The sequence below is a fragment of the Dreissena polymorpha genome, chromosome 11 (assembly GCF_020536995.1).
Source record: "Dreissena polymorpha isolate Duluth1 chromosome 11, UMN_Dpol_1.0, whole genome shotgun sequence".
Classification (NCBI taxonomy): Eukaryota; Metazoa; Mollusca; class Bivalvia; order Myida; family Dreissenidae; genus Dreissena; species Dreissena polymorpha.
Window position 1 is genome coordinate 24,144,148 of NC_068365.1, and position 14,387 is coordinate 24,158,534.

At 34.5% G+C, this 14,387-nt stretch overlaps 3 protein-coding genes across 13 annotated transcripts in view; all 3 read left to right on the top strand.

Moving 5' to 3' along the window:
• Positions 1 to 14,387, top strand: part of LOC127850214 (protein still life, isoform SIF type 1-like) — a 353,922-nt gene that overhangs the window by 213,980 nt on the left and 125,555 nt on the right. The window lies entirely within an intron of this gene.
• The window catches only part of LOC127850221 (osteopetrosis-associated transmembrane protein 1-like), a 256,800-nt gene that overhangs the window by 96,892 nt on the left and 145,521 nt on the right, over positions 1 to 14,387 (top strand). The gene's annotated exons all lie outside the window — the stretch shown is intronic.
• LOC127850216 (actin remodeling regulator NHS-like) overlaps positions 1 to 14,387 on the top strand; it is a 331,736-nt gene that overhangs the window by 38,742 nt on the left and 278,607 nt on the right. The window contains exon 2 of one of the 2 annotated variants that reach the window (XM_052383079.1): positions 12,662 to 12,927. The exons of the other annotated variant lie outside the window; for it this stretch is intronic. Within the exon in view, the coding sequence (XP_052239039.1) occupies positions 12,662 to 12,927 (266 nt within the window). The remainder of the gene's footprint in view (positions 1 to 12,661; positions 12,928 to 14,387) is intronic. 2 annotated transcript variants of the gene reach the window in all.

Consider the following 14,387-nt stretch of genomic DNA (forward strand, 5'->3'; position numbering starts at 1 on the left):
TAGTATAATGCAATATTATCATAAAAATACATGAATAATTTATTTTTTATTTTTTTCACAATTATGAACACAAATGAGTTGTAATAATTAAATATTAAAATTCACAATGAAATGCCAAGTATATATGCAATATTATCCTAGAAAGACATGAATAATTTATATTAAAAAAATTGTTCACAATGCTGAAGAAATATGAGTTGGGTCCAAAATGGGAGTGACAATTGTTTAAGTGCTGGAAGGAAATTATGAATATTGAATGTTGTGCTTTTCTCATTCAAAGATAATTGAATGGCTTAAAATGATGTCTATATGACTTGAGTTGTAACTCTAGGGTATGAATGTTTGTAGTTTGTCACTAATGGCAGATGCTTAAAATTGTAACCCAGTTATGTTGGCACTTGGTAATTCAATTTACTGGTGATAACAGGCTTATCAGCTCTTGTAAGATCTTTATTTAATAAGCTTTAATTCCTTGTAGAATTATGTTTAAGGTGCAGTATTTTAAAGATTTAAAACCTGTGAAAATATTGACTTATAAACAGATCACAGAGAATTTAGGACATTGATTTTCAGCGAACATTATCTTTCAGTTCAAATTGTTCAACCATTTATGACAGGAAAGAATTAGGATGCCATTTTTTTGTACACCAGTATCTGATGAGATACCAGGTAGTGATTTATGTTGGTTTTATTAGCCACACAATTGTATCAATTGGAGAACAAGGGAGATTGGGCAATAAAGGAATGTTTTCCAATTTGGGTCAATGCCTTAAGGATGTGGTTTGATGACACCATTTACTTGCATTGTGTGTGTTTCGAAGTCCTTCTGGGCTCCAGGCTGAATTTATGATGGCTTAGCACTCCTAATACTAATCATCTTTACAAGACTCACAAAAATGGGATGAATTTTGAATTATAGCTGCAATTTCCAGCTTTTTGATTTTTTTTACTGAATATTCAATGTTAGTGTTGTCTTGTGCTGTGAGGGGAAACCAGTGTACCTGGGCAGCAACCCCAACCTTTCCAATAAGGAAACCAAGCTTACAATCCCCAGGAGAGGGCATTGAACCCATGTGAAAAGTGTGTGTACAAACCGCTGCGCTTACAGAGCAGCCATATTTGCTTGAATCAGAGAATAACTGAACCAGTACACTGCTCTTACACAAGATCAAGTCATGCACCATCTACAACAAATTGAACAGATGCAAATGTTTATTTTATGGGTGATCCCCCTCCAAAATAATACTCATAATAATACTAATACACAATATCCAAAAAACAACAATACAAAAAAAACCCACACACATGTATAATGGTATGTATTCCCCTTACCACATTCTGTAATTCATTATGATAAATTGTGTAATACCCCATTCTGTTTCTGTAAATATAACCCTTAATCCCATGCATTTTGTCAATTTTGAAGTGGTTTGTTTTCAATGATCCTGATTAGATTATTTTCTTATATACATGTAATTGGTTAATTTGCATAACTTTCCAGAGTAAATTTTGCTATTTTTACTATATTTTTACCCTGGTTTAAATTTTTGCTGACTCCACATCTCCATTGCCATATTTAATGTGACAAAATGCCCACCATTGGACTGCGCCGTTACAAGGTGACATGAATAATACAGCAGACCAAGAGATGGAGAAAAGTGGTATCCTTGGATCTTTGTCTTGTCACATTTTGTGGGGCTATTTGCATAATTATATTTTTATAAGCTTCATGTGCGGAATTCATACGTATGGCAAATGGGGGCACCCATTGTGCAAGTGAAAACTAGGCCCTCAAGATATTTTTGAAACGGATGGACGTTAATATTGATACTTCTCATTCAATTTGATTTTCCATAGTTATGTTGGTCTTGTTAATGTATATGTCAGGCGACAAGACTGTAGTTAGACTGGAAAGACGTGCCTGACATATATATGTGCATATCAATGGCAAGTGATCTCTATTTGGAATGTAGAGAGAGCTGCCTAGGAATTGATGAGGTCTGCATATTGTGCGTCCTTTTATGGGATCTTTTTTATTCACACTGGTTAAAGATACTTGTTGACAGATTTTCGTATATTTGAAAAATGACATATGAGTTTACTAACAAAACTGTAATAATTGTTTGATAATTTTAAGTTATTATACTAATTTTAAGTAATTATAATTACAAGGAATAGATGGAATACAAAAATGTGACTTTTTGGGTTCCAACCCGGGACCTCTAGAAGCTAAAGCGGATGCACTATCAGTACATCATAAAGACTTTTTTATTTAATCCATTACTCCTTATTTCACGTGTTTGTAGTCCCATAGAAAGTTGAATTTAATTAAAGACCTCTCTTATAAAATAATAAAATTCAAGTTTTAATGGCTTCATTTCCAACCCTTAGAGACTGATGAGCAGCAAACAGCTTAAAACCTGAACATACTGCGAAGTTACTAGCTGGCTATTCTGGTTTTATGCTGTTTGCATGTAGCCATTTTCACTTTGCTTTTGAGACTGGGAAAGGGTTAAATGCAATTTTAAACGCTATGACCCAGATACGCTTTTTTCAAAATTATCAATGACATGCACTGATAATGTATAATATGATGCAGGTTTAATAAACATCTCATTCAAATTAAATACTTATAATAGCACGTTTTAATGTACCATCAAATTTGGTAAATTTTGGTTTATTTAATCTATATAATCATATTATGCAATCATGATTCAATCAATGCAAGAGTTGCAATACCTGCATTCTCGCAGAGCTTATCAAATATACTCATGATTATCTTGTGTGTAAATATGGCATTCACCGGAGTTAAACTGTTCATTTCACTAGTATGGGAAAATTGTTAAAGTTACTTTTTATTGCAATGTAAATATAGATCTTTGAAAGGAACATAGAGTTTTTATGACTTAAGTAAGTAGATAAAAGCTATTTTCATTGGTTCAAGGGCTCTAATTATGATGTCATTTATTTCTGTCTTGGGTTTTAAAGTCAATTCGAAACTGACATGTTCAATTGATCAAAGAGAGGCATTCAATTAAAAAACTTGATTTCCCACCCATGACAATTATTGATCACAACCGTCATATTTTATGCATTTATCTCTCCAACTATGTGTTTAAAGTGTTTATCAAGTAAGCATCTTGTTTATTTAAAAAAAAAAACCATTACAAAGGAATACATTTGAAATCATGTGTGCCCAGCAGTGTTTTGTTGTTGTTAACAATCAGGGCTGGTATTCGGCCCCATGCCCAAGAGAAAAAAATGGAGGGTTTCCAAACAATCAACACAATATTTTTATTATGCCCCCCTTCGAAGAAGAGGGGGTATATTGTTTTGCACATGTAGGTCGGTCCGTCTGTTGGATGGTCCGTCGGTCGGTCCGTCCACCAGATGGTTTCCGGATGATAACTCAAGAACGCTTAGGCCTAGGATCATGAAACTTCATAGGTACATTGATCATGACTGGCAGATGACCCCTATTGATTTTCAGGTCACTAGGTCAAAGGTCAAGGTCACAGTGACTTGAAATAGTAAAATGGTTTCCAGATGATTACTTAAGAATGCTTACGCCTAGGATCATGAAACTTCATAGGTACATTGATCATGACTGGCAGATGACCCCTATTGATTTTCAAGTCACTAGGTCAAAGGTCAAGGTCACAGTGACTCGGTACAGTAAAATGGTTTCCGGATGATAACTCAAGAATGCTTACGCCTAGGATCATGAAATTTCATAGGTACATTGATAATGACAGGCAGATGACCCCTATTGATTTTCAGGTCACTAGGTCAAAGGTCAAGGTCACAGTGACTCGAAAAAGTAAAAAATGGTTTCCGGATGATAACTCAAGAATGCTCACGCCTAGGATAATGAAACTTCATAGGTACCTTGATCATGACTGGCAGATGGCCCCTATTGATTTTCAGGTCACTAGGTCAAAGGTCAAGGTCACAGTGACTTGAAATAGTAAAATGGTTTCCGGATGATAACTCAAGAATGCTTACGCCTAGGATCATGAAACTTCATAGGTACATTGATCATGACCGGCAGATGACCCCTATTGATTTTCAGGTCACTAGGTCAAAGGTCAAGGTCACAGTGACTCGAAATAGTAAAATGGTTTCTGGATAACTCAAGAACGCTTACGCCTAGGATCATGAAACTTCATAGGTACATTGATCATGACCGGCAAATGACCCCTATTGATTTTTAGGTCACTAGGTCAAATGTCAAGGTCACAGTGACTCAAAACAGTAAAATGGTTTCCGGATGATAACTCAAGAATGCTTACGCCTAGGATCATGAAACTTCATAGGTACATTGATCATGACAGGCAGATGACCCCTATTGATTTTCAGGTCACTAGGTCAAAGGTCAAGGTCACATTGACTCGAAAAAGTAAAAAATGGTTTCCGGATGATAACTCAAGAATGCTCACGCCTAGGATAATGAAACTTCATAGGTACCTTGATCATGACTGGCAGATGGCCCCTATTGATTTTCAGGTCACTAGGTCAAAGGTCAAGGTCACAGTGACTTGAAATAGTAAAATGGTTTCCGGATGATAACTCAAGAATGCTTACGCCTAGGATCATGAAACTTCATAGGTACATTGATCATGACCGGCAGATGACCCCTATTGATTTTCAGGTCACTAGGTCAAAGGTCAAGGTCACAGTGACTTGAAATAGTAAAATGGTTTCCGGATGATAACTCAAGAATGCTTACGCCTAGGATCATGAAACTTCATAGGTACATTGATCATGACCGGCAGATGACCCCTATTGATTTTCAGGTCACTAGGTCAAAGGTCAAGGTCACAGTGACTCGAAATAGTAAAATGGTTTCCGGATAACTCAAGAACGCTTATGCCTAGGATCATGAAACTTCATAGGTACATTGATCATGACCGGCAAATGACCCCTATTGATTTTTAGGTCACTAGGTCAAAGGTCAAGGTCACAGTGACTCGAAACAGTAAAATGGTTTCCGGATGATAACTCAAGAATGATTACGACTAGGATCATGAAACTTAATAGGTACATTGATCATGACTGGCAGATGACCCCTATTGATTTTCAGGTCACTAGGTCAAAGGTAAAGGTCACAGTGACTCGAAATAGTAAAATGGTTTCCGGATGATAACTCAAAAATGATTACGACTAGGATCATGAAACTTAATAGGTACATAGATCATGACTGGCAGATGACCCCTTTCAATTGTCAGGTCACTAGGTCAAAGGTCAAGTTCACACAGACTCGAAACAGTAAAATGGTTTCCTGATGATAACTCAAGAATAATTAGGCCAAGGATCATGAAATGTTTTAGGTACATTGATAATGACCGGCAGATGACCCCTATTGATTTTCAGGTCACTAGGTCAAAGGTCAAGGTCACAGTGACAAAAAATGTATTCACACAATGGCTGCCACTACAACTGACAGCCCATATGGGGGACATGCATGTTTTACAAACAGCCCTTGTTTTATTTTAATATTTAGTTCAGCTCCCATCCAGCTCTATAAGTTGAACATGAGTTAATATAATATTGAAAACACTTCTATTCTAAATTTCAAAGCATTTGTTACCATAACAACAACACAAATTTCCAAATTTTAGTAAAATCACCACGATTTTTCTAAGCCAAAGGGACCCGGCCCCGTTCCCAAAATGGTGAAAAAACAAACACGGCTCAGCAGAATTGGAAATATATTTTTAAAAGCAGTATTGAAAATGTATGATATTAAAGTTAATTATGTGTAAAAAAAATCATGCAAGTGTGATAATGATAATTTACTGATATATGTTGAATTAGCATTTTAATAGCCATACCATGTAAATGTAAACTGCATGAGTTGCTACAGGATTAAACAAAATTAAACTAAAAAGCATCTGATACTGGGATATGGGTAACTTATGTGACAAACAGTTGTACAATAGGTTGAGAAATGTATACCCTTTATGTGATGAGTCTTTTGTAATATTCCTCAATACATTATGGTTATATGATGCCTTTATGGTTTGTAACTGTAAACTGCTACCTTGAAATTGGCAACATGAGCTCATTTCTATATCCATTTTTAGGGATGTTGAAAGTTTACGTTATGGTAACATTTGATAATTTGTATTTGTCAGATGTTTATTTTCCTGATTGTGATGTTAATGTTCCTGTTTATAATTAATAAAAAATTAGCTTATTGATGTTAACAGTTGCTACGAGTATTAGTCATACCGTAAATTCGCGAATATAATACGCCCTCGTGTTTAATACGCACCCCCAACTTTGGTCCAAATTTTTTGGTAAAAATTCAAAATCCGAGTAAAATACGCACTAAAAAATTCAGTGTCCGAAATCGGCCATGACACTGTCATTTCCGAAAAAAATGTATTCACACTTGTTAAAATAAAATTTCAGATTGAAGATTCCTGTTTAAAGTGATCGCTGTCATTTGTTCTCCCACATGTTAAATGTCTTTATATATTTTCTCCATTAAGTTTATTTGAACGTATTATTTTAAACAATAACGACATTTAGAGCAATACCGGTAATTATTGACCATATCGGCAAGCTATTGCATTCCCAGTACACATTACGTTCGACAGTGTTTACACCCACTCTAATTTTCGCGCGCTTTTAGACAAAGACTCGACAGGAAAATACATGAGAAATAGATTTGCTAGCGTAAGCGTCGGGTAAGCAACAAAATGGGAAAAATATATTTTTGTGTTGTGAAAATAGCAAACCAATTTGGCGTTATCACACATCTGTTTCACAGTGCTACCCCGGTATATTGATCGCGATGTGTTTGTCAACACCTCGAATACACGGGTCCCGCTGACAAGCGATGGCCCTTCTCAGCACCTTTACCGATAACACATGGGCCACCTGCTGACACCCGGGTCAAGCAGTCAGCAAAAGAAAGAAACAGAGACGCTGTTTTTTTATAACATTTAATTCCATTTGACAATATTCAGAAAGATGATAATTATAATTATAAAATAATAAGTATTATTATTATTATTATATATATAATATCGATGGTTGGTCTATTTAGCATGTACGGTACTATACGGTGTAGCCGTGACAATTACCGTAAGCACAGTTGCCCCCCTTTGATGTAATTGTGTAATTCAAAATGGCTTACGCGCAGCGAATTACAACGATTAAGTTGAACATTTTCACAGGAAAATTTTTGTTCTGATCTAAATTCGTATATTATACGCACCCCCTACTTGAAGAAAAATTTGGCAGGTAAAAAAGTGCGTATTATATTCGCGAATTTACGGTAATGCAACGCATGTTCACTTTAATAGCAACTTCATAACAAGAAGGATAAAGAACTCTTGCAAAGTTTAGCGAAACAACTGCCAATTGATATGCAAAATATTTTGTACTATTTTGGTTTTCATTTGAATCAATAATCATTAGTAATATGTTTGAAAATGTATACGATAAATGGTACTGTCGTAAACCCTTTCAGTGCTGGAACCAAATTTTGAAGGCCTGTGCAAACAGTTTAGATCCAGATGAGACGCCACAGAACGTGGCGTCTCATCAGGATCCAAACTGTTTGCTATTCTGATAGTATTCTTTGAAAAAAAGTCGAAGAAAATGCTAATTTTTGAAATTTAGCAGACAACATTTAAGCAGACGACAAATTTCCCAGCATGCAAAGGGTTAAATTATTGCCAATCCTTTACAAGTTCATTAGTGTTGTGCATAAATATGTTTTGTGAAAACTTCTGTAATAACGTAGAAGTTAAGGTGTGTATTGTTGACAGGGTCCCTATTTGGCCTTTGTCCCCCAATTTCCTGTGCTTGTTACAAAAGGGGATTTATTTTCCTTTGTACAGATCAATTTGCTGCTCAGCAGGAGTTGTGTAACCACAGATGAAAGGCTTTAAATAGGCTCAAATTCTTACGCGCGGAATCGCTTTTTGGCTTTAAACCCTAATAGGCCTCGTTAGTTCATTGATCATAATCAGGGACCCCTATTGAAATATAAGGTGAAAAGAACTCAACAGCCATGACCGTTTTTTAATAGTTTGTTTTTCTTTAACAGAAAACAGGAAATAGGTGTTTGCACTATTATAATTTTTACAGGTTTTAGGGTTTAAGGATATTTTAGAAATAATCAAATAAAATACGAACAGTCTTAAAGCTTTAAGTTGTGCTTCCTGTGTTTATCTTTAATATGTTTCATTTGAACAAAATTATAAGATTCACATGGTTGATTTGGTCTGTCTGTGGTTGGATAATTCAATATTTCATTCATGAAGGGTTTATTTTACGAGTTTACTACATTTAGTATGACGTGCTGTATACTAAGTGATGTGAAACTAATTGATTTTAGATTTAATCTCCACCTTCTTTAACCAATCAAAATGAAAACATAGTCTACTAGGTTTGTTTATCTGGCGTGTATACTTTGTTATTAGGCTTAATATGAGGCATTTTAAAATTGTGTGATTGGGAAATTTTGTGAAATAGATTAGTAGTAAAATGCTAAAAAAGTATAAACTGTTCAATAGGAGGATGTTGTAAAATCTTATTTCATGGAAAGTAATGCTAGATTGGCAACTTGTCATAATTATAACTCAATAATTATAACTCATTATTCCTATGCCGAAGCTAAATGTGATAGTATAAATAAACTTTGATTTCATGAAAATAATTATCGGGACCCCAAGTGGACATAATTATCTTGTCTAATAACAGCCTAATATCATATATACTTGTTGTTACCTTTAAAGTCTTCTCTTTCTGAAATACTCAATTTTGTATTCAGCTGTGAAAGTAATTACCCATTCACCTCATCCATGTCTTTTGTGTTGGGAATAATAATATAACGGTCTTGTATGGTCAAATTATTCTTGCCTTGTACTGGTATGTATAATGGCCGTCTTCAGATGTCCGCTATTGTTGTAGGGTGATCTTTTTTGTCACTTTTGATTAGGTGTACTTCTTTACATGGATCTGGGTTAAAGCAATTCATGCATTTAAGATTTTTCAGCAGGTTTAGAGTCTGTGTGTTTTATTACTCTTACTCTTTAACAGTTATAAACGTATTTTGAAGCAGTTTAAGTCCTCTAAAGAAGTTAATTTTAATTAAAGACATTCCTTACTAGATTCAAGTTTCATTTCCAACCATAAGATACTGCTGAGCAGCAAACAGCATAAAACCTGAACAGACTGCGAGTTACTCGCAGGCTGTTCTGGTTTTATGCTGTTTGCACATAGCCATGTTCACTTTGTTCCTGAGAGGGAAAGGGTTTAAAGACCTCACTGCCTTCACCATGTTACTATGATGGTACTAAAAGGTTGATAGTCTTATTGATGATTAGAAAGGGTTCCATCATTGCCAAACAAAACAAATTTTGACATCAAATATACAGCAAACAAAAACTTAAACCAACAATTACATCAGTCTGGGAATGGCATTTTCACTTTACGAAAACACCCTCATCCTTTTAGATCAAATTTACTAATTGAATTCACTAATTAATCACTCTTTTATTACCAAATTCCTCATCAGAATTGCCTAGGAAGCCAATAACACTTCCAGAAAGTTGCTTTAATATTTATCAGAATGAGGTCTGCTTCTGGAATGGGATGAGAATAAACACATAAACACGCATTAAAAAAAGTATTATTTCAAGTAATTGGACCAGGAATATGTGTCAAAACCCTATCAAAAACTGGAATTCCTTGAAGTTTGCTGGATATACTTTTTTCCCAATCCAATTTGATGGTGTGTTATTTCTTCAAATGATCATAGGGAGTTGTTTGATTAATTCCAGAATTGACCTTAAGTGATAGAATGATTTGTTGGTTTATTTAAATGTTTGCATTGGTAATTTCAACATACTTGAAACATTTTATAACTAGAGCTTGCAAAAGTAGTAACCATACATGTACCATACTTACTAGTGCTGCAACAATATACCGGTATATCGGTTATATAATATATCACAATACGCAATCTGCATATTGTATTGCGATACGATTTTCATCATACCGGTACGAAAATTTTACAAAAATTCATGCACATTTCGTCCAGAAAAGCCATGCGAAATAATGATAACAAGGTAAACAAAACAAAGCAGTGTAAATATTTTTTTTCGTAAAAATAGCATTCTGAAAAGTATATTATACAGAGTAACTTTGTTACATCGGAGCATTCGTTCGATGCTTTTGAACAGATTATCGTTGAATTTATTGCGCACAGCTGTAAATGTTTCGTTCGATTCTGAATTGAGCATTATTAAATTTGTAATCCAAATTTCGGAAATACACTTCAAAATTTTAATGCTAATGCGATAATAAAAAATTATAGCGTCAAATAAAAAGTGCTTTATCCTTAATTTGTCTCAATAAAAAGCGCGCGAAAATTATACAGACATGTAGAACGTCGCATGGAAAGTATGGGTGTATTTTGTGTTGAATAAAAATGGGAACATCACGTCAGGTGAATTACGCGTGTTCAGTGGAAAAAAACGCCTGGGTTGGACGTTATTTCATCACATCTTTAAATAGTTACAAATGCCAAAATGTATTTGATACTTAAGAAAAGTTGCGAATGTTTGTGTTTCTTGTTATTCTTGAGCACATTTTCCGGTATATAGTAAATATTTACCAAAATTTGTTTTAAAACTGGAATATACAGGATTATCGGGTAATTGGCAAGTTATAATTTTGGTACAAGTTAGCAATATATTGCGATATTATTGCAATACGGATTTTTGAACTGACAATATATTGCAATACGGTTTTTGGTGATTGTTGCAGCACTAAAACTTACACATGAAACTTATGTTAAAACATGAGAAGGTCCATTATTTCTTATAATTCCACATTTTCAATTTTTGAACCCATCTCTACGTCAAAACTGGATAAACAAGGGATGTATTTAAAGAGATAGAAAGCAGATTGGAACTGTCAGGCTTTTTAAATCAATTTACAGACCAAGCTTTTAAAGGAATCTCTATATTTGAAAAACTCTCTCCTGTTTGGTTAGATACTGTTTGAGTTGTTTTGCATTGTACAGCTGGTGGAATGAGACATTTGTATTTTGTTGAGGTTTCTTTGCAAACCATGATGTATAAGAAAATTTTGAATTTTGATGTTATAATTATTTCTTAATTTAAAACCCATTGGTAACCAGTACCAAATCTATAACATTTCTTTGTGATCTTGGTGATATAATAACATTGATTGCATATTACCCAAGTGCTGTGAGTAAATCAGTTATTTTAGGGTTCATAATAAAATAATTAGGGATCATGCGATGTGACCATTCAGGATTTATAGGAATTGTCAGAATACCACATAAACAAACTCATATTTTGAAAAAATAAACCGATGTTATTTGAGTCATTATGATAATGTTTGTTCTTCTTGAATGTTGACAACATAATACAATTTTCTTCCTTGACCTTAAGTGAAAGTTGGACTTCACAAATTAAATGTATTTGTTGTATTTTTAGCACACCTGTCACGAAGTGACATGGTGAGCTTATGTGACCGTGTGATGTGCGGCGTCCTTATGTGCGTGCGTGCGTCCGTCAACAATTTGTTTGTGTAGACAGTAGAGGTCACAGTTTTCATCCAATCTTTATGAAATTTGGTCAGAATGTTTATTTTGATGAAATCTGGGTTGGGATTGTATTTGGGTCATCTGGGGTCAAAAACTAGGTCACTAGTTCAAAAACTAGGTCAAATAATAGAAAAACCTTGTGTAGACAGTAGAGGTCACAGTTTTCATCCAATTTTTATGAAATTTGGTCAGAATGTTTATCTTGATGAAATCAGGGTTGGGACTGTATTTGGATCATCTGGGGTCAAAAACTAGGTCACTAGGTTAAAAACTAGTTCAAATAATAGAAAAACCTTGTGTAGACAGTAGAGGTCACAGTTTTCATCCAATCTTTATGAAATTTGGTCAGAATGTTTATCTTGATGAAATCTGGTTTGGGATTGTATTTGGGTCATCTGAGGTCAAAAACTAGGTCACTATGTCAGATAATAGAAAAACTGTCAACAATTTGTTTGTGTAGACAGTAGAGGTCACAGTTTTCATCCAATCTTTATGAAATTTGGTCAGAATGTTTATCTTGATGAAATCTGGGTTGGGATTGTATTTGGGTCATCTGAGGTCAAAAACTAGGTCACTAGGTCAAAAACTAGGTCACTAGTTAAAAAACTAGGTCACTAGTTCAAATAATAGAAAAACCTTGTATAGACAAAAGAGGTCGCAGTTTTCATCCAATCTTTATAAAATTTGACCAGAATGTTTATCTTTATGAAATCTGGGTTGGGATAGTATTTGGGTCACCTGGGGTCAAAAACTAGGTCACTAGGTCAAATAATAGAAAAACCTTGTGTAGACAATAGAGGTCACAGTTTTCATCCAATCTTTATGAAATTTGGTCAGAATGTTTATCTTGATGAAATCTGGGTTGGGATTGTATTTGGATAGTCAGGTGAGCGATTCAGGGCCATCATGGCCCTCTTGTTATCATTTCAGAATTAAATAACTTGGCCGGATTTGCTCAAGAGATAGAGCAATAGAGTACAAAGCCCGGCCTGGATAACTTAAAAAAAATCATTTAAAAATCCTTGACGCTGTTTTGACAAACCTCATATTATATATTTTCAGCTGAAGGTGACCTCAAGCAGTTCACAGCGGTTACACACCACCATGAGGCACGCCACGGTTACGATGCCAATTTCTTCATTCCCACTAACCGACCCCAGTGTGTCCTTGACCTGTACGCCCTGTGTCTGCCGAATCCCACAAGGGTCATACGCAGCGCTGACCTCTATCGTAAAGACGGGCTCAGTGGTTCGAAAATGTTCAAATGTTGGCCTGTCTTGATCAATGAAAAGAGGGTGCGGACTCCGGACCTCAATTTAACAAGATCGGTGTGTTTCCTTATTTTTATAAATAAGATATGATATACAGAGTTTTTGCCTCTATGGTTATAAGCGCCGGTACCTTGCGTATTGGGAAAAATAAGCAGGACAAATCCTGACATTGGGTATTTAAGCGTCATGAAATCTCAAGATTCGACATTATGGGTCTTTTAAATTGCTTGGTACATAATTGCTCAAAATCATATTAATATTTTTTGACATGTTTCTTACTTAAAATATACAGTATCAGTGACACAACATTTCTTCTTTTGGGGAATTTTTTGACAGCAAGGGTTATTATATAATTTATCCTCAATTGGGGAAGTGCCCTTTATATGTAAAGTCGGAAAGAAAATAAACATAATTATATGGAATTAAAAATAATGGTCTTCACAGCTTCTTGTAGATAAATGTCATTGAGTGATTTTGATTTCACTATTAAGATTATGTGTTTGTTTCTACATTGTAGAAAACTCAGGTGAGTAGGCAATTGCACTTGTATGCAAGGGAGTTAACTTCTAACTTTATTTGTTTCTGGAATAACATGGATTACTGTTCTTTCTAATAATTTCATTTACCAGTAAGAAAAAACAGATTCATATTTGTTTGGTATTTCAAATTATGGGTTAAGTATGATCGTCACAAATATTTAACTGTTGTGTATTGGTTAAATTTATGGTTAGATAGTAACTCTGCTGGAACTTCTTTTAAGTTAATTTTTGTATTACAAAAACACATTGTTGTTAAAAAGAGTACATTACACTGTTAGATCTGACCAATAAAAGAAAGCAAAAGTGGAGTATGTTGTGATCAGGCCTAACGTGAATCCATTTTCAGACTGTTATGTCATATAATATCACAGTGTTCTGGTTCTGTTCTGTAATTGCATTGTGAGTTCTATTGTGTTAACACTAAAACAACTTTAAGAATATTGGTATAACTTTTTTAACCCTTTGCATACTGGGAAATTTGTTGTCTGCTAAAATGTCGTCTGCTGAATTTCTTAAATTAGCATTTTCTTCGATTTTTTTTCAAAGAATACTATAAAAATAGCCAATAGTTTGGATACTGATGAGACGCCACGTTCTGTGGTGTCTCATCTGGATCCAAACTGTTTGCAAAGGCCTTCAAAATTCGGTTCCAGCACTGAAAGAGTTTTACAGAAACCTGTTGTGATATATTTTATGTTCATTTAAATGTAATGAAAGGGAAAAGTTTAGACATGTACATCATTAATTGCACAATCTGTGAGAAACACAATGTTCTTTTGTACACATGTGTTGGTTAAATCACTGTTGTTTATGTAACTTCTCAAATTCATTTTTGCTATTTACTTGACATTTCTTGGTTTATGGTTTCATGCATTATCTTTAGAGCATAACCTTAGTGAATTATGATTTTAAAGGTCACAGGGTCATCTGTCATAATTTATTTGCTGATACTGGATACTGTTACAGCTGTTATATATA